At 35.7% G+C, this 20,457-nt stretch overlaps 3 protein-coding genes across 5 annotated transcripts; 1 reads left to right on the plus strand and 2 right to left on the minus strand.

Moving 5' to 3' along the window:
- The first annotated feature begins 1,603 nt into the window (after nt 1-1,603).
- On the plus strand, nt 1,604-4,665 carry LOC113688961 (formiminotransferase cyclodeaminase-like protein). Of its 2 annotated transcripts, XM_027206790.2 has the most exons (4): nt 1,604-1,773; nt 2,451-2,526; nt 3,283-3,694; nt 4,005-4,665. In XM_027206790.2, exons 2-4 carry the CDS (start codon nt 2,497-2,499, stop codon nt 4,517-4,519), a joined length of 957 nt encoding a protein of 318 aa, XP_027062591.1. In that variant the 5' UTR covers nt 1,604-1,773; nt 2,451-2,496; the 3' UTR covers nt 4,520-4,665. The 2 variants fall into 2 exon arrangements, with proteins under 2 accessions (XP_027062591.1, XP_071907055.1); XM_072050954.1 differs by lacking the exon at nt 2,451-2,526 and having other exon boundaries at nt 1,605-1,773.
- A 1,658-nt stretch (nt 4,666-6,323) lies between these two features.
- Nucleotides 6,324-11,584, minus strand: LOC113690121 (probable disease resistance protein At1g61300). Of its 2 annotated transcripts, XM_027207945.2 has the most exons (3): nt 11,220-11,584; nt 6,857-9,601; nt 6,576-6,773 (listed from the first exon to the last, which is right to left on the minus strand). In XM_027207945.2, the coding sequence occupies exons 2-3, from the start codon at nt 9,464-9,466 to the stop codon at nt 6,720-6,722; spliced, it is 2,664 nt and encodes an 887-aa protein (XP_027063746.1). In that variant the 5' UTR covers nt 9,467-9,601; nt 11,220-11,584; the 3' UTR covers nt 6,576-6,719. The 2 variants fall into 2 exon arrangements, with proteins under 2 accessions (XP_027063745.1, XP_027063746.1); XM_027207944.2 differs by having other exon boundaries at nt 6,324-9,601.
- A 2,403-nt stretch (nt 11,585-13,987) lies between these two features.
- Nucleotides 13,988-18,892, minus strand: LOC113688756 (beta-glucuronosyltransferase GlcAT14A-like). The gene is made up of 4 exons (XM_027206552.2): nt 17,065-18,892; nt 15,343-15,418; nt 15,129-15,244; nt 13,988-14,718 (listed from the first exon to the last, which is right to left on the minus strand). The coding sequence occupies exons 1-4, from the start codon at nt 17,663-17,665 to the stop codon at nt 14,201-14,203; spliced, it is 1,311 nt and encodes a 436-aa protein (XP_027062353.1). The 5' UTR covers nt 17,666-18,892; the 3' UTR covers nt 13,988-14,200.
- Between the last annotated feature and the right edge of the window lie 1,565 nt (nt 18,893-20,457).

The following is a 20,457-nucleotide window of genomic DNA, read 5'->3' on the forward strand; positions in this document are numbered from 1 at the left end:
TTTAAAATGTAAGATTAATTAGAAAAAGTAAGTAAATACAAAGGAGGATAGGTAATATTAAATAGAGAATGTATATAAATGTAAAGAAAGATAATAATTATTAGTTTGTATATATATATATGACAGATTAGATGAATTTTAAGTGTGTTAACGAGTGTTCAATAGACACCTGTTAGAAAAACCCTTATTCGTAATAGTATTTTTCTTACCAGTGTCTAATACCCCTATATTCTATCCAACTTATCATATATATACACACTAATAATTATTACTTTCTCCTACATATATACACTTTTTTTTAATTAATTCCCTTGCATTTATATGTTTTCACTAATTAATTTTATATTTTTAAAAATTTAACACTTGAAATATATTTTAACGAGTGTCCATATGACACCGTCCGAAAGACCGTTGATAATATTCACGTCGAACAAGTATTTGAACTTTGAATGATGTTTACAATCTCTTTGTCACCACGAAGCAAAATGCAAAATAGATGTTCAACCACATTTCACCAACTTACTTCGATCTGAAAATCATTCATTTACAGCTTTGATGGACATCTATAAGACTATAACACATTTCACGTATACTAGGGGAAGATAAAACAAAAGTCCCAAAAATCATGCCCCAAAAATATGAGGAAAGTTGATAGTAATAAATTTGGCAACTTGGACAATAACAAAGAGATCATTGTCCCAATTGTTCCAAGGCCTTGGGACTAATTTCTTGTTTTTTAAGGGGCTGCTGCTCCCAAGATTTTAGAAATCTTTTTATGGCACTTTAAAACAATCAAGCTTTTTACTTATATTGTAGTAGAAATTAGATTTTGCTCTCTCCCCCAAAATGTTATAAATTTTTCAGCATCACCTTAAAAGCTTTAATTTTTTGTTCATGTAAAATATTAGAGTCATCCTACATTCCATCCGCAAAACAAAAAAATTTAAAATATATAAGAGTGGTATCTTTTTAGAATTAACTTTTTATGCACTGACAATAATGTAGTGATTTTGTTTTTTACACTAACAGTTTTGAATGTATACCACATATAAATAATTTGAATTTTAAATTTAAATTCACGTTCCGTGACATGATCTAAACTTGTTTGTATAAAATATTTTTACATTGACAATGTATAAAAAACTATCTATCTTTTTAAATGCAAATCATTCCTTAGTCTCTGATTCCACCAATCATTGGGAGTGAATCATTATTGCTAAAATATACATAATGGGTTTTGTTTGGATAATAGATTATTTATCAAAATTTATTTGCTTGTATCATCGATATAATTTTCAACCAATCATTTTTTTATTTTACATAAAAGTGCTATAATATTTATTTGTTTGTATCATCGATATATTTCAATCATCTATTTATTTTACATAAAAGTGTTATAACATTTTTTTCAAATAGTCTGTTATCCAAACACTAGGGCGTTATTGTTCCATCCAAAACCATGCGTGGCATGCGGTGGTTTTGTTTATCCAAAACCATGCGGTGGTTCTGGCAGATGAGATTGACACATGAGGATGGTAGGGACATTTGGCTTAGTTGTAAATGTCTTGTGATGTTTTAGTGCTGAGTCAGGAGTAGGACACTTGATCCAGAAAAAAGGCCATGTCATATTCATATGTACTGTGCTAAATAAAAGAAATATTTGTCCACGACTCCCATCTCTTCTCCTAGTAGGAGTGCTAATTTCAAGAAAGAGGCAGCATGGAGCTCATAGACAGTTTGCTTGGGAAAAAAGGGCAAGAAATGGACTGCTAGGTGAGGGGCTCATCTTTGGTGAAGTTTCATCTTTTCCGTTTTCCTTTTATTGTTTGTATTCTTAAAAAAAAAAAAGGCTTGAAAGGACCATATTTTTGGTGAAGTTACAACTTTTTGGGATCGATCACATTACTAATAGTGCTCCACTGGCTACCATGTGATCATTTCTGTCGTGTAAGATTATCTCAGGTTGCTTTCAAGAAAAGTTTAATCATGCAATATCTAAGATATCATCATTCAGCTTGAACGTATAAAGCAGGAGAAATTTTTGCCTGACCAAATCACCACCTGGGTAAAAAGTAAAACCGAGAACTCAAAAGATTATGCCAATACCAAACCAAACAAGTGTGAAACAATGAAAAAAACCGAACCCCACCGACCGGTGGGTGGTTGGGTGGTTTATGACAGAAAACTATATGATGGTTGCTTCTTGCCCTTCCTCGAATATGAAGACATTTTGGATAAAATACCCGCGTGCTTCATGCCTGGTTCTAGCTATATAATCCAGTTCCTGGCTCAATCTGAGATGAGGATGAAACATGGTAATTGTGGGACATTTGGCCTTCAACCCTGGTGGTATTAAGTTTGACTGTTGAGTCAGGATTAGGAAACTAGCTTAAGTAAAATATCTCTGCATTTCTTTCTCCTATCCATTAATTTGAAGACAAAGGCTGCAGAGAGCCATAGACAGTGGACAGTCGGTTGGATTGCAGAACCCAAGAGATGGATTCCATTTCCAGCCAGAGTAGCAAGGTGAGGGATTGATCACTCTCTTTTTTATTTTTCTAAGCTTATATATCTTGTAAACAGGCAAAAAAAGGACCATATCCATTTTTCTAAAAGGTTTAAAGACATTGAAATGAGCCTTAAAGCCATTTTATAGTTAGCTTTTCCTTGTATTTTAGCGTGATTTTCTTGGAGAATTTCATTTTTGGCGGAAATGAATGATGTTATTAGGGTGGAAGAGCAGTTTTCTCAGTCAGTTGAGGTTCCATAGTTGAAAGCATTTTAGCGAATTGAATTTGATTACTTCAGCTGTCATATTTCACTAATTTTTTGTGTTCTTTTCAACTTGAGTGTTCTTAAAACTCCACTCACATACTATGAATTTGCCCTCATATAAAGATCATACAATCAGATTGCTGTACAAATATGATGATGAACTGGTGACACGCCAACCTTTTGCAACTAGAAATTGATCAATTCCCTTTTGGCTTAGCACTTGAATAGTAACAAAGATGCGTAGTTTTCCTCGGGAGACTGACAAATGTGCACTGATGAATAAAGGTGTTAAGCTGACTCGTGATCTAACCAGGGATCCGCTATCATAATCTGATACCAATCAACGCAAAAACCATTCATACACATTGTAACTGGTGAACTATTCAGCTCTTTTAGACACAACATCTAATTCGAAGAGTTTGACAAAGCAGTCTGAAAGGATTACCTGTATGTCATTTGCCTTCTAAACCTTGAATGATTATTTTAATTCTTGACAATCTGTAAAAGGATAAGAAGAAAACAGTGATGCACTCCATGCTGCTCTGCTGCAAACTTTATATATCTGAAGCACGAAATGCCGAAGCTCTTGATTCCATCGAACGTGCAGCTAAACGTGATCCAGAAACCGTTATCGTCAACAAATTTGAGGATCGTGATTACAATAGAGTCTGCTACACACTGGTCTCATATGTTGTCCATGATAGCACTGGCTGTCCAATTTACAGCCCCTTGCAGCAGAGTGTAGTAGCCATGGCTGAAGCTGCTTATGAAGCCATAAACCTTGAGCAGCACTTAGGGACACATCCTCGTCTTGGCGTCATGGATGACATTCTCTGCCACCCATTAGCTCGAGCTTCACTGGATGAGGCAGCTTGGCTGGCTCAAAAAGTTGCAGCTGAAATTGGAAATCGATTTCAAGGTAACTACTAATTCATTACTAGTTCAATGACGCTACAAAGTAAGGGCAATCAATCTACAGTCACATGGAGAGTATTAAAATTTGCATGATCATGTACTTGGTATTTCTCTACTTGTTTGTCTATTAGAGCTGATCCAGTTAACACAATTGCCTAAATATTTTGGAAGCGTGATGCTTTCTAATTTTGCTTCCATATATTGAAGATGCTGAAACAATTTATACTGTTCTGGGTCCGTTCCACCGACTTGACTTCTTGGTTCTAAGGTTAATGGGAGATGTTGTTCTGATTTCTTATGTTCCTTGGCTTCAGTACCGGTATATCTATATGGGGCAGCAAATCCAACAGGAAAGGCTTTGGACACCATAAGGCGAGAACTGGGCTACTTTCGTCCAAATAACGGCCACCACTGGGTTGGCTGGACACAGCCACAAGTCCTTCCAGAAAAGCCGAATGAAGGTCCAGAAGTGGTCACCAGTGCGAGGGGCATTAGCATGATAGGTGCACGGCCATGGATTGCCATGTACAACATACCAGTCATGTCCACAGATGTATCAGCAGCTCGACGGATTGCACTGATGGTAAGTGCTCGAGGAGGGGGGTTGCCTACTGTGCAAACTTTAGGCCTGGTTCATGGCGAGGACTCAACTGAGATAGCATGCATGCTACTGGAGCCAAACCAGATTGGGGCAGACCGAGTCCAAAACCATGTTGAGAAGCTAGCAGCACAAGAAGGCCTAGATGTAGAGCAGGGATACTTCACTGATATCCCTCCACAGATGATTACTGAGAGATACAGAAAATTGATAAATGCTTATTCAGATTGATCACTTGAGGCTCCTTCTGGTGCATGATTGTTGATGACCTTGAAACGTACATTGAAGTTCTACAAAATGTAGATGAGTGATCAAGATGGTAATTCTGTCCAAGCCATGATAAAATAAGTAGTACATGCTTCTCTGTTAGAGCTGAATTCTTTAGTTCTTTCCACCAATTTCTGCTTCCTTTTATTTCAATTAGAGGGTCAAGCAGGGGCTGCCTATCTCCACTGAAAATTTTTGGTTATCAACGTTGGGTATTTGGCTTAATTAGAGATGATTAATTGCAAAAGAAAAATAAGCAAAGATTGTTAGAGATCATAATTTCTTCTTTAATTAACTGAATAATTTCAAAATCTTAAAGATCATCTTTATAACACCCAAATCTGATAAAGTTCCTGATTGTATATAGCCATAATGCCTCTTTAGAAATGGCACATTATTTTAGATTTTTTTAATTAAATAGCAAAACTTTAATCCAGATTTTTCCCTCGGCAATCCGCCCTTTCTCAAATTTAAAGAAAAAAGGAAAAAAAATTGCAAAAGGAGTGTTCGTTCAGTTAGAAACCATCCATCTGGTAATACTGGGCTCAGAGAGCAGCAGCCCGTTATCCTTCCACTGCAGAGAGCGGGTAGTTTTCGCTGCTCTGTGAAGCCAGCCTGACGCATTACCCACCTCTCTAAGAGACCACATAACCCAGGCCTTCGTCCAAGTTACGTAGCCCAACTGTCCGCTTGGAATGGGCGGGCCAGCAATCAGCCACCCCAAACCCTACCAGCTGAACGGAATCCATGTTCCAACACTCCAAATGCCCCCACTTGGGTTACAGGCTTGCGTTACCCAGCCCGGCGAACGAGAGCGTCTTTTCTACAGCTTATGAAATGATCTGCAACATTTCAAATTTCCAATGTGGGATTAAAGGGGACGCTTTCTGGACACCTTAGTGCTAAATAATCAAACAACTTTGTCATGCTTGAAAATAACTGAAAAATTAGGGAAATTTGGATCCATGAGAAAAGGTAGTGATAGTTGTTGTTTATATTCATGGAAAGACCATTTTTTATGGGATTCTAGAAATTAGAAATGATGGATATTCATACCAAATTTAGTGATGGGATTTGGTAGTATACGAATGAACGAAGGAAACTCTCAAGGCATATTTTATGGCAATTTGTGTGTCTATAGCCCTAATCTTCATTTCATTTTTCTGTTTTAATACTAAAGCCTTGATTTTAATAATTAGGACCACCTCATGACAACTTTCCTTTCATTAATCAGCTGTCTATTTGTGTTCAAGAATTTCAGCAAAATTTGCACCAATCTACTGGATCAAATGATACAGGCAACACATAATAAAACAAAACTACTAGTCTTAACTGATGGAGCTGTATTTCTTACGACTCAACAAAAAAACCAGTTAAATTTCAAAAAATATGTGATGGTACAATTTACCCATCTCATTCCTGCATTCCAAATATTTTGTCAACATCCCAGGGGAAATTTTATGAACCAAATATGATATAAGCAGCTCTCAAAGTTTTAAGTATCTTTAGTATACAAAGGGAATGATGGAAAAGCACCAAGAAGTAGCTACAATCTATTGCAGTACCCAGGACTGAAAAAGATTTCGGGGATTCTTGAATTGGACTAATTATGCGAAGAAACTTGGAAATCTATGTGCTGTTCTGTCATTATAATCCAATGAGAGTTTATTTGCCATGACCTGTTATACTTATGAGCAGATAACAGGTTTAGAATGTTTTTCCTTATCCAGCTGATAGTGAACAACATGAAACTTACTACATTCTGGTGTTCGAGCACAAAATTGTATATCCAAATTTGTCTTCTTCTGTTACAGAACTTTTATTGAAAAAATGAACAAAGGGAGGCAACATTAACAACTGTATGCAGGCTAACCGAAGACGAGACAACAATAAGCTAGTATCTTTATTACTTCAAAGAACTCGAAGGGATGGATCATGGAAGATCAGATGGTTATAGAAGTATGGGATATGAATTGTAGAATGCTATCTTGGCCCAAATGATGAACTTGCAGATTCGCCAATATTCCTGCCATCGTCTTCTTCAAAGATCTCGTTTGCTGCAGAATTCTGAGGTTCAAAGATGTCATATGCTGCAGAACTCTGAGTTACTTTGAAAATTGAGTACAGGAGTCCAATGCAATCTGGATGAGACTTCGTTAAATCCTCACGCCATCTTCTGCTTCCTTTTATTTGCTTCAGAGACTGTATCAGGGGCTGCCTAATTTCCACGAAGAAGGGAAGTGCAGTAAGTTCAGGACATTTATGAACTTCAATGATGGATAATGAATCACATATCATTACCCTATTCCAGCAGATGCTTGTCAGCCTTGGCAAAGAACTTAACTTTAATTTCTGTAATCGTGGAAGTATTATTTCAGCATTGTCCACTTGAGTCACGTCTTCTCCCCCTCTTTCATCACCAATTATCTCCTCAATCCTTTCACAGTTTTCAATAACAATTTCTTCAAGGCTTTTTAGGTTCTGCACCAGCTCAAATGACAAGACGGTCTTCAAATCATTACATTGGGTGACATGCAACACCTTCAGATTTGCAAGAGTTCCTTCCTGTGGAATTCCCATGCAAAAAGTATGTAACTTGCCCAAACCCTCGATCTCTAACGACTCTAGGGTAGGAAAGGTGCTCCATCCTGAAGTTATTATCCATTCCATATCATCACAGTGTTGAAGTTTACATATTTGTAGCTGTGAAGAAGCAAAGCTGATGGATGTTGGCAAGTGATTGATGCCTGAACAAGCCAAGAGAACCAACTCATGAATCCTACCAGGCAACAAAGCAGGTATTTCTCTGTGAAACATATGGGCTCCAATTAATGCTACACTATTTCTACCGAAATGCATTGAGGATTCCGGATAGCCAATACAAAATTTGAAACTCTCAACTTGACTCCAGTGTCCTGACATAGTATAGTAATTGAAGTCCTCAACAGTTCTGAAGTTAGCTTCAAACAGTGACAGGTTAATGCAGCTTGTTAACTGATCAACAAATACCTTACCAAGTTCAAGTGACTGCCACAAACCAATTAGCAGTAGATTCTCCAGCATTCTGTAATTTGACAGAAAACTACTTTGAAAGTCATTGGCTCTACAGTGGGAGAGGTCAAGGCGTCTAAGGTTAGCTAACATTTCCATCCCGTGGGGCATGTGCTCAATGGATGAATAAGAAAGGTCCAAAACCCTCAACTCCTTAAGTTTTGATAGCGTTGGTACATAATGCAAATTCCAACAGCTACAGAGGAGTAGTGCACGAAGGTTTTCCAAATTTGAAAATGAATCTGGCAACCTAAGTATGCCTGTATAAGATAAATCTAGAACTTGCAGGTTCTGCATATGGTTAAAGAAAGAAGGATTAATGCCTTTGGATAGTGAATTATACTGCAAGAGTAATGTGCTCAACTTTGGACATCTAGGTTCACAATCCAAAGAGCTCAAATCATTTCTCATCAGTGAGACTCTTTCGAGATCTGGATGCCATTCTTCATGAAGAGGGGGCTTACATATGCTATGTCTAGCTCGAACCATATAGATTTGGTTAGCACCTGTGAGAGCAATTGCCATATCCCTAATTAGGTCATGCATCTTCACATGCTCGTCTATACTACCATGTTGGCAGATACTTTCCAACATGCAAGCATTTTTCAGCTCATCTACTAGGATATATCCCTGTTGCATCTTGGTTTCCATGTCCCCTAAATTACCCAGTAGACCTTCATATATCCAATACCTTATGAGCTCTTCTACATTGACATGATGATCCTTTGGGTATACAGCACAGAAAAGAAAGCAGGATCGGGTAGTATCATCCTTCAATCTCTCATAGCTAAATCTCAAACGTGACAATACCTGGTTCTCCATTCCATCTATTCTTATAGTGGAGTTTTGCAACTCTCTTAAAGCAATTCGCCACTGTCTTACATTATATTCTTTTCTCAAAGCACGTCCTACTGTAGCAATTGCTAGTGGCAGACCGCCACATTCTTTGGCAATTTCCTTGGCAACAGCTTCAATGCTCAAGGATGAAACAACTTCTTCACCAACCTTGTGTTTGAATAAATCCCATGCTTCTTCACTAGAAAGCAATTCAACTTCGACCTCTCTCATTGTCTCCATACCACGGCAAACACTCAATGATCGAGTGGTAATCACCAACTTAAAAGAGTTTGAGAATTCTTGACAAGGAATTCCAACCTCTTGATGTGAAAATGCTTCCCACAAATCATCTATAATAAGAAGAAACTTTTTCGGTCCCCTCAAGGCATTCCATAGTTTTGATGCTCTGGTCATCCCATCATCGTCGCTATCAAAGCATAAACCAATTGATTTGGCAATATCATTTTGTAGTTTTGGGAGATTTGGCTCCCTTGATGCTGTGACCCAAATGACGGTATCAAAATATACATCTTCTCTCACCAGTCGATTATTAATTTCTATCATGATTGTTGTTTTACCCACGCCACCCATCCCAAATATGCCAATTGTTCGAATACTCTCGTCCATCAGGTAATGCCAAATCCTCCTTGAACTTCTTTTTGCAGTTTCTCCCATAAGCATAGTTGTAGGAAGTGTCTTCCCACGTTCAGGCAACATACCAACCACTGCACCTTCTGAAAACTTTCCCTGCTCAAGAAGCTCATTCACCTTATGGATCTGCTCCTCAACCATATTCCCCAGCTTCATCCGAAAATAATAGTTTGGGAAACACCCAATCAAACACCTTCTATCATCTGCACTATCCTCCTTCACCTTATTGACAGAGTCCTTGATCTGATCAACATTTTCCAGCCATAACTTAACTTCAGCTTTAGGCTCCATGCCATTCCGAACCCTTTCTATAGTTACCATTTGCCTTATATCTGTTTCTCGGGCATTAAGAATTCTCATTTGTTTGCTCATCCAACCTTCCTAGAATTGCTTGTGGTTTATCAAAGTAACTACATTGCTTGGAAACCGACTTGCGTAAGCACTCTTGTCTACAAAAACACTGCACCAAGCTTGCAAGTGGACTGATGTATTCCATGCCAAATAATGCTGATTAAGAAAACAAATCCGAGAATGTCAATCATATGGTATTCAAGGTATTTTACTACAGAACAGCATTATGGCCAATGCGAAAACACACAGAGATGCTGATGAGCTTCCTATTATCTGACAGTGATAAACTATGTTCAGCAGTTTTAACAAATTTAGTTAGAAGACAATAATATAACAAGGTTTCCTAAAAGTTAGAGGATGACAAATTGGGTCCTCTCGAATAATATACCAATTGTATCTCCTTTCTTACATTTCTATTAGACAGATCAATCAATAAGCAGGATCTGCAAGCCAATACAAAACATGGATTATCAAAATTAGTTCTTTGTAACAAGAGTAAAAAATCTATTAATTAATAACCCTGAACCATACAAATTCTATTAATTGAAAGAGGTATTAATTAATCAATACATTAATAAATTATTGATTTATTGAGTGTACTTACAATTCAAAGAAACACTAATTTAATCAACTAAAGTTTTATTTTATTTTATAAAAATATAAATTATTCTATAAATAAAAGGAGACTAAAATTCTATAGAATATAAATCAATCCATATCTACTTGATTTACAAGTATAATTTATGTCTATTAATGTACGTAACTGATATCATTTTTATATTACCAATAGGTCAAAAGGATTTAAGAATACTAAATGATAGATGTGTGTTCCATTTTATTAAATGCATACAATGAATCAAATTAATAATACTATGTATATAAATAACAAATACAAAATCTTCTTATATATATCATTGTTAAACTATGGCTTCCCATTTGAAAAGATGTTCATAAATAATTGATCAAATGCATAGAGTATTATGTGAGTACAATATATGTAATTTTAGTGAATTATTAATTTACAATATAAATGAGACAAAAGTGTTAGGTAAGGTTTTAAAAAAAAAATAAAACTATTATCTCATTATTTTATTGAAATTATTAATTTAGCTCATTAGCCCAAGTCGAGACCAAAATAAATTATTAATTAATACAGATTATTAATTTATTGAGTATTAATCTATAGAAGTTTCACTGAACATACATTATAATGCATCAAGACGAAAATCTAGGTTTGAATTATTTAAATTTCTTTTAGAATGTATCAAGACCAAAACCTAGGTTTGCATTTTTTAATTTATTTTTTCTAGAAAAGGGGTAAGAGAAGTTTAATCATCAATATCTTGGATTGCAGAAACCAAGAAAAATTTTGCCATATATTTGCAAGATTTTAACAACAACAAATAGTCATCTTTCTTCTCCCATATTTTATTTTAACTCATAATCAGTGATTCATCATACAAACATATCATATAAGCAACACTTAAAAGTTGAACATCCAACAACTATGGCAGAAGGCAACGATCATATCCATCTCATGTTTATCATCATAAAGATACTTGTATACCTTTTTTTTGGAAGTGATTGATTTTTTTTCCTTTATCCTCAAGAATTTACATACCCAACTGCTCAAGGATACCAAAAACTTACATCGAATGATTCAAACAAAGGAATCCAAATAATAGAGAAGCAAGATAGTAGCAGTAGCAGAAATTTATGAACAAAATAACATATATAACTGAATGGAAAAAAAATTATCAACAAAATTATGTACCAGAAGTAGTGGCAAATTCTACAACGTTCAAAACAAGTTTGAGCTGGAGCTGAGACCAGTCAGTGTCAGAATAAGAAGTTTTGAGCTGGAGCTGAAACCAATCAATGGCAGAGTAAGAAAGTAAGAAGTTTTGAGATGGAGTTGATGCCAATCAGTGGCAGAGTAAGAAACTAAGAATCTTAAATTGCAATGCAATGAAATAATATGTATCAGGAGCATCCATAATTGGTTGTGGCTAGACAAATAGTGGAATCTTCATGGGGTCGCTGACTCCGAAGTCCAAGTCTACCCATCACAGCATAACCAAGAAATTCATTACTCCATACCCAATTAGTGGCAGAGTAAAGACCCTTAAGTTGCAATGTGTTGAAATATGTATCAGAAGCATCTATAATTGGTCAAGGCAATTATATCGCACAATGTGAAGGAGTCTTCACGCGGTGGCTGACTCCAGAGTCCAAGTCTACCCACCAAGCACAACCAACAAATTCATCACCCCACAGTTCACACTATTATAGAGTGGAAAAATAGATTTAACTCGTTGGATTTTGGATCACTCTGCATTAAAAATATGAAGTAGATTTAACTCATTGGATTTTGGATCAGTCTACATCAAAATATTTTTAATCCGCATTATAAAAAGAATTTGATCTGTATTCTATACTACTAGAATTCAACCAAAAAAAAATTCATGATAGGCTATTCGCATTATAAAAGCAAATATTCCTCCTTTATTTTCTTCACTTTGTTTTAGAGGCCCTCTCGTTAATAGGATTGTAGTAGTGTACGTCCTACTTCCTAACTAATTGTGTCTTTTAAGTTTTATCCAATTGAACGCATTAGTACATGGTGCAATGAGCCAATGATAATTGTCTAGCATAAATTTACTCCACATGAAAAGCCTAAAATGCATCTGCTTGGATCCTTGAGTTTTTCAAAAATTAATTTTTTAAATACTATAAAAAATTTTAAAAAAATACTCTAAAAAGTAGTTTTAATTTTTTTAATATTTAAAAAATATCCCAAAATATATTCTAAAAACTCTACTACTCTTAAATATTCCAAAATATACTGTAAAAACTCTGCTATAGTAAAATTTTTCAAAAATATCCCCAAAAATAGCTAATCCAAATGGAAGAAATTCAATAGTAAATTGATAGTTCTGACCCTAAAATTGATTTACAATTTTATCTTTTGACACTAGCTCATCAAATGATCAAATACCTGGGATCCGATGCGTCGGTGACATGTTCTAGTTTTGGAATGGAATGAATCTCATCTTTAAAAAAAAAAAAAGAAAAAAAAAAAAGAGTTACAACAACAACTGTCTCAATATCCGTATGGATTAGGTGTTTTGGAGTTTTTTTCAAAAATTTTATTGTAACGATATATGTGAAATGCTTTATGTTATTGATTGTCCGTTTGGATTAAGTATTTTTAGAAATATATTCTGGAGTATTTTTAAAATTTAAAATTTTATTGACTTATTTTTTGAAAAATTTTGTGAACTTATTGTTTCGTGGGGAAATGCAGAGCCAAAGTGCCTACAGATCGATGATTGTAAAACTTTTTCACCACAGATCTGTAAAACGTGTAACTAGTTTGTAATTAGGATCAATTAAGGCCGAAAATAATTTAATGGCCCATTAGTACCTAATGGGCTCAGAAAGTACCGGCTCAACTTTTATATTTCCAAATTTACCCTTTTCTAGAATTAAAACAGCCTTATGTTTTCTTATTTTATGTGTATGGCTTCCAATTAAATATTAAATACATATAATATGCTACTTATTAAGTAGATAAATCAAAACAAGTGATTCATATTTCAACAATTATAATTACTAAATAACATTTTTTTTAAAAAAAAAAAAAGAGCATTACATTTTTATATGTTTAATTGATTAACCATAATAAGCAACGTTCATGAAGAAATTTTACATTGTTTCATCCCTTCATTTATTATCACTCCATGTGATACAAATGATTCTCGAACTCTTTGATTGCTCATGCTTCCATTTCTGGCACAATTTTCATATTTTGATTTTACCAAATACTATTCCAAATTGTTATTCTTCAATTTTCACTTTATCTCACAAGCCTTAATGAATTAATTGTTACAATACACATTTTTACCAAACCATATTACACAGTGTTTAAAAGAAAAAGAAACAAACAAACATGGGTGCCCCATTCTAGCGCCCTGTGCGGGACTGTGTCCCAATACTCCCACCAACAAAGACCATCGTGCATGATGTCTTGATGGTTGTCAATACTCATTTGGTCCCTTGATCGCCAGCAAAACTTTAATTTTTGATTGTCGATAGAAAATCAAGAATTCAAACCTTGTTTCCCACCCGGCCACGATTTTTATGATTTGCCATTTTCATTAGCTTCCTTCTAAACTACACAGGACCTCAAATATTTTGTAAGCTTGACATGATGTAAACTACAGTGGTAAATCTTTAGCCGGCCATCCTTCCACCACAATTTGACTATGAAACTCTTCATTACTAATTGTTTTTCATTTTTTTTAAAACAAAATTTTACTACCATTCGTCCCAAAATTAGTGATCAAGTTTATTATTCTATTATACTTCAGCCAATTGAAGTTGATACAGGCGGATATTGATGAAACTTGTCCATAGAACCTCCAACTTCTTAATTTGATTCTTTCTTCTGGCTAGAGAAAGGAGATCCAGTTTCTTGATTGATGAGAAAAAAGCATATTTCCTTGCAGAACTGACTATGCATTATGCAAGAGAGAGAGAGACCCAAAATTTTTTACCTTGACAATCTAAAGATGTTCATTGCGCCAATTTACACTTGGGTTACACTAACTCTCATCTTTGAGAGAATACCACTTGCTCCAAAAATTGCAAACAGCTTCTCGCACAGCAGCCACTATCTTCTGGCAGCTGGTTTCTGACCTATTCAATTATCTTTGCGTCGAATACAGAAACAGATAACACCATTTTGCACTCTCAGCTCTGAGATTGACACTGTTTGCTTCGAAAATCTTCGGATGAGATATTTTTCATTAGTTCCTCCAACCTCTTGGCACCAGGTCCGGGCCTAAACACCGAATTATCACCCCTGAATGTGCATGGATCAGCCTCACCTTCTGAGCTTCCAATGCACCATGCGCCGGGTGAGAAACGATTCTTACGGCCAAGCAGCTCTTTATCAATTTTGTCTAGAACAGGATCGTCTTTGTGGAACTTTCTGGCGAATGGTGCACTGCTGTTTACCATTTGTCTGAAATCCTTAATGGTCAATGATTTAGGGTGCTGCTTGGGAGGGGTGTCCCAGGCAATGTAATGGAGATCATGGCCGATTGCAGTGCTGCGAAACTCTTCAGTATTGCAAATAACTGTATGGAAATAGCCTTCTGGAGATGAGACAAAATTGGCGTAGTACATGAGGATGGTCCGGGGAAAATTATCCCAACCCCAGATGCAGTATTCTACAAATGACCTGGTTAATATCACCCATGCTGAACCTGTATAAGATGCAAGACACGGTTGAAAATTTGCTGGCCAAACGTAGGATTAACAAATTCATGGCTTGCTTTAGAGGTCATCAGTGTTTTTTTTTTAGGTGGTCATTAGGTATCCAGTAGTAATCACAGAATAGGGACCCGTAAAATTGAGACAAAGATGCCAGATTCTAGATGCATTCTCATCTTATGTAATGAAGGGTATACACCATATTTTACCACAATGCAGTACTCATTCTGCAATTTTTGAGTACCTGACTCAAGTCACAAAACATTCAACATTTTCATGTTCATCATATTTAGGGTTAGGCTGCTCAACTTAAAAAACGAATGGAATGTCAAAAGAAAAAATGGTGTATTAATGACAAAAAAGACAACACCAGGAACAGGAACTGAACGATGCTTTGACTCACCAGTAAACAGCTTAAAAGATGTTGGTAGTGATCGACGTTGAGTTGTTGTAGCAATGTCAGATTTCTTTGATAAGTAAAGACCTGGATCAATGATGATAGGTTTTGCTCTTTGGTTCCTGCAAATATCAGTTGCAATCAACATTAGGTGTAAATGCTTTCATACTTAAGTTGAAAGAAGGCCTTTGCTAGAAATTAAGAATATTTGTTTACTCACAATTTCCAGCCACGAAGCTGTGTATGTTCAATGAAATTGAGATTTCGGGACAAATTAGAGAACACATGAAGCATATCTGCAAAATCAGAGCCTAAATAAGTCATCACATGGCAAAAAGCTACAAAAATTATGCAAAGACCCAATTACTCGCTTTCCTCAACACCCCCCCCCCCAAAAAAAAAACCTCCTTAAATAAATCAAGAATTTTTCGTTGAACCTCTTTTTTTTTGCCCTATCTTCCAACCGTAAAAACTGTTCAGAAAAACATTTCACAGAAGATGATGATGCTAGTAAATATTCACCTACTGGTGTAAATACTCATAAGAAGGCCATCAAAATAGATGAGAATATAGCTTCTGAATAGATACAGCATGCAGATAGTTCTAGGGCACCAGCCTGAGGATACAGAAACCTCATACTGAGCATGTCAGTGTCGAGCAAGACTTGGGCCTCTTTTCTAAAGAAGCACATACAAAAGACAGCATTGAGGCAGAAAATTTAGCAAGAATCACAAAGGACAACATGACTATGGATTGCCCTAATCTTCCTCCAAAGCATTGAGGAGTTAGGGAGAAAAGATACAAGACATCACTGTATAATAATTTCAGTCACTAAAAATGGGTGAGCTGAAGCATTGGCATCAAAGAGATACTCGTTTCCGGGCAAAGGGAGTTAAACTGAACTTAATTATGCTCTTTCCAGATGACTTTTAAACAAGCATCACCTTTGTTTCAATACTATGAAATCATAATCTAATGACAAAGAGATCAAGTTATTCAGTCTCTGCTCCTTACTATTACATTTTTCTTTCAATGTCTCCTGCAGGATGGAACTATAATCAGAAAGTCTGGTCGCATTCAACAGCCTGGACTTTAAGGTTTAGATTTCTACATGTATTCCTGTAACACATGTATCTTGTTGCATCACCTCTAACACATGTAACACGTACACCAGAAATCTATGCTTTATGGTACAGAATGAGTCAGCAGTCATGATGAAGATTGTCAAAACTACTAAAATGAGAAACTGAGGTATCACAGGTAGCACATTGTACATGCATCATGACATTTCAAGAATATATCAAAGAGGTAGCATCTCAAACCTGAATACTATGAGGACAAAAACAATTAGAAGATTGAGAACAGGGGAGTAGATGTATATCTACATCACTGCTTGTCTGCCACACCTTCTACTACTGTGATGAATGGTAATGTAGCATAATTAACAGGGATTGGAAGACAAAATGAAGGCTAGACCTCACATGAGTTTCTTCAGTAGATATAGCCAGATTGTAACACCAAGCTGGTGTTCTTGGTCTTAGGATCTAATACAGTTTAACAAGTGAAATGATTACTGACTTTCAGAAAGACTTTACGGCCGCTGTGATCATTTCTTGACAACTTAAAACTGGAAAGCCTATACAGTGCTCTAAATTCTATTAAATACAAAGCCAATGCCAACAAAAGAAGCTTCATGGAAGAATGCTATCATGCATACAGATAGAGCTTAGCATGTACCTATATAATTTACAAATAATGAACATGTATGTTAATCCAACAACCAAGTGGACGAAGACATGATGCAGCAAGCCAAAGTGCTTTACCAACTGTATGGTAGAAAATCACTTCCGCAAACTTAACAGATGAAAAGTAAATAACTACTAACATATATAGATAGAACATGTCGAGTAGAATTGATAGACGGAGAAAGTACTGTACTAACCATCTTGAGTCACTAGAGGATAATCTGAAGCACTCAGATTTATAAACCAGTCCCAGTTCTTACTCTCCTTCAATAAAATTGCAATAGCCTGAAGGGTAGAGGCAATCATTGTAGGTCCCTTATATGTCACCAAATTCGATTGTGCCATAACACGGACATTATCAACTTCTTGGAAGGTAGGATCATTCTTCACTGAAATCGTCAAATCCAACCTCTCTCGAGGTGGAGCTTCAAGATCCATATGCAGAATATACTGATTTCTGGGATGATAGACAGCATCCAATGTCCTCAACATCCTTTCACTATCACCCTTTGTACCTGATATAAGATAGGCAAATCTTGGTGGCTCTAGGTTGTGATCCCCATTTGATCCAAGTGACCTTCTTAAATCATATTCTATGAAAAAATCACTGGAATCCTCTTCTTTAGCAAATGAGATGATATCAACTTGCAACTGATCCACAGCATAAGATGACGAATAGAAGCCAAATATTGTCACCGTGAACAAGGTAACGGACACAAGCAAACTCACAAAGAATGGAATTTTCCACCTCCTGTCACTAAACATCCTCCCTGAATGTGAACTAGCATTTTTTCTCATATTCGGGTATTGCTCTTTACAAAAATTCAAAAACAAGTTTTATATATATATATATATATATATATATATATATATATATAATTATCCTCCAACACAGAGGCCCAACTTTTCCAATCTTATCACAGCCAAGAAATGTAAAGAATCAAACCATCGGCTTCATCTCCTCAAAATGAGCTTAGCAATGAAACACAGCTTTCTCTTATACTAAACTTAAAGCACAAAACACAGGCCTAATGGTCAGCATACATATTCACAAAAATCATGTCTCTCGAATTGGGATGTTCCAAAAGGGAGGCAAAATGGATTGATCAACTAAAGTATCCCAAAAATTAAAAAACGGATAAAGATAGACAACAAGAAGAAGAAGCTATTAGTAGATTGATTAATATACAAGTATATAGAGTAGGTACCAAATGAACAATACAGAAATGACCAAATTTCAAACCTATCAGCTCAAATTTCCAATAAGCAATGAATTAAAAACCCCCACCTCACAATCTTCCTCCCGATCAAATCCACTTCAAAATACACAAGAAAAAGAAAAATAGCAGGTATTTGGGGATGATTAGAATTGAAGGGGTTTATATTGCTTCAAGTGGAACAACTAATACCTTCAGCTTTCTGGGTAGTACCCTGCTTGGAGAAAGACAGAGGGTGCAAAAAGAAAAGCTGAATCCAGAAGGGATTTATCAAAGATTCAATTTTTAAGCAAAGAACATGCCAGGAAAAATCAAAAAGAAACAAAATATAGAGAAATGCTAAATCAGGAACCTTAAAGTAGGAACCTTTTTCATTGGTACAGTGTGGAGCACACAAAAACCATTTAACTTCTTAACAGAATTGTACAAAAGTAAGCTGTGTTAATAGATTGGAGAAAAGGGTAGACAGCTTACAATGGAAAAGAGCAGCAGAGGAAGAGAGCTAACAAGTTAAAAGTGAAGACTGTTGCTGCAAGATTCAGGCATGAAAGAGTGAGAAAAGGGGTTGAGAAGCTGAGAAGGAGAGAGCCAAAAATAGAGAGAGGGGACCGTACAGGTTGCTTAAATTGCGGGCAATAACACCAAGTAATGAGGCTTGATTACAGTTTGTATAAATAATGGGATTCTATAAGTTGAATCTAATGTGATAAGATAGTGGAATTATAGTGGATTAATAACGGGGTCTTTGGATAAAATATTTGAATGAGAAAAGAACTGATTAATTGATTATTGGGAAAACTTTGCTGACACGGAGATGCAAATGCCGGTTTTTGGAACTTTCTTTTTCTTCTCTGTTTTCTCGGCTGTTTGATTTTTAAGTTTGAATTCTGTTTCCATTTTTTTTTTTTGGGGTACATTTTTGGACTTAAGGGAATGAGTTTTATTTATCAAATTAAAAGTTCAATCAAAAGGATGCTGCCATGCTGAGCTTTGAATTGTAATAAAATTTAATAAGATGTTTTGTTACGTGTCATGACTTTGAGATACATTTACACAAATGGCAAATACTTGGGTAGATTGTAATTTGTAAATCATATGGTTCAAATTCTACTTATGCGACAAAATTTAGACGATATAATCTCCATAAATAAAGTCTATCCAAACTTTTGCCTATACAAATATACCACTTTGATCTAGACTCTAGGCATCTCACTTAAGAAGTGCTGAATTTGGAGGAGCACTACCTATTAGGGGTTGGCGTATTCATCATTTGGCTGACTCGACCCACACTTTGTGGGTCAATTATTTTCAGACCCTTATCCGCTCCGCATATCTGCACGTACCCAATTATAGGGTATCCGTGGATAGGGATGGCAATGGGAGCGGGTGCCCGCGGGGGCTCATGGGGCGGGGGTGGGGCCCCGGGGAGGGAATTTTTTCCCCCCGCTTAGAAACGGGGCGGTACTCCCCCCCCCCCGCCACCCGCAAAAATATATATATATATATAAATGACTATATATTATATGTAAGTTAATTATTATAAACTTATGATAATGATATTATTAGTTAGATGTATTATATAATGTATATTAGTTTATGTAATATAATTGATATTATCAATTATATGAATAATTATACATGTCTACTAATAGAATTTATTAATTAGTTATACTAAATTTACTAATACATTTATACTAAATTTCTAATTACACATAATAGAATAACACTTTTTTCTAAAAAAAAAGCACAAACACAATGATGAATTAGTGATTGCATTTGTACTAAAAGTGAAAATTTGACTATTTTAGTTATATTTATTTCATCATATTGGATTGTATTCAAATAACTTCTGTTTGATTGTTTTTATGAGTTTCAATTGTAAAATTACAATGAATAATAATTTGGTGATGTATTGATATTTTAGTACTTGATTATTTATTAAAATTTAATTATAATAAAATTTTATTAACCCCGCGGGGGAAGCGGGGCAAGGCGGGGCGGGGCGGGGGGAGCGGGAGGCGGGGGACGGGGGGAACTAATAGGCAACGGGGCGGGGGACGGGGGAGGGGTCCCCCGCCCCAACCGCGCCCCGTTGCCATCCCTATCCGTGGAGATAGGGTCGGGTTAGTTGGTACCCGCCGCGTCTCATTTATCATTTAATTTTTTAAAAAAAATAATTTATATCAATTTAATTTTATATTTCACACATTTATGTAAAATTTAATAAATTTTTTTTCCCTAAAAAAAAAGTTTCCCACCAAGAAACAAACATGTGAAGAGAATATAAGATAAAGGAAAAAAATTAAAAGAATTCAAAATCAAGAAAAGTTTGAAATAAGTAGCACAATTTTTAATATATATGTTCCACATTAA

Source organism: Coffea arabica, chromosome 5c (assembly GCF_036785885.1).
Source record: "Coffea arabica cultivar ET-39 chromosome 5c, Coffea Arabica ET-39 HiFi, whole genome shotgun sequence".
NCBI lineage: Eukaryota > Viridiplantae > Streptophyta > Magnoliopsida > Gentianales > Rubiaceae > Coffea > Coffea arabica.

Coding starts and splice junctions, on each gene's coding strand:
- LOC113688961 (XM_027206790.2), top strand. CDS start 2,497: ATGGATTCCATTTCCAGCCAGAGTAGCAAG. Junction 2,527..3,282: donor TTTCCAGCCAGAGTAGCAAG/GTGAGGGATTGA, acceptor AATCTGTAAAAG/GATAAGAAGAAAACAGTGAT. Junction 3,695..4,004: donor AATTGGAAATCGATTTCAAG/GTAACTACTAAT, acceptor CCTTGGCTTCAG/TACCGGTATATCTATATGGG.
- LOC113690121 (XM_027207944.2), bottom strand. CDS start 9,466: ATGAGCAAACAAATGAGAATTCTTAATGCCCGAGAAACAGATATAAGG.
- LOC113688756 (XM_027206552.2), bottom strand. CDS start 17,665: ATGAGAAAAAATGCTAGTTCACATTCAGGGAGGATGTTTAGTGACAGG. Junction 15,245..15,342: donor CAGCTTCGTGGCTGGAAATT/GTGAGTAAACAA, acceptor TGATATTTGCAG/GAACCAAAGAGCAAAACCTA. Junction 14,719..15,128: donor ATCTTTTAAGCTGTTTACTG/GTGAGTCAAAGC, acceptor CATCTTATACAG/GTTCAGCATGGGTGATATTA.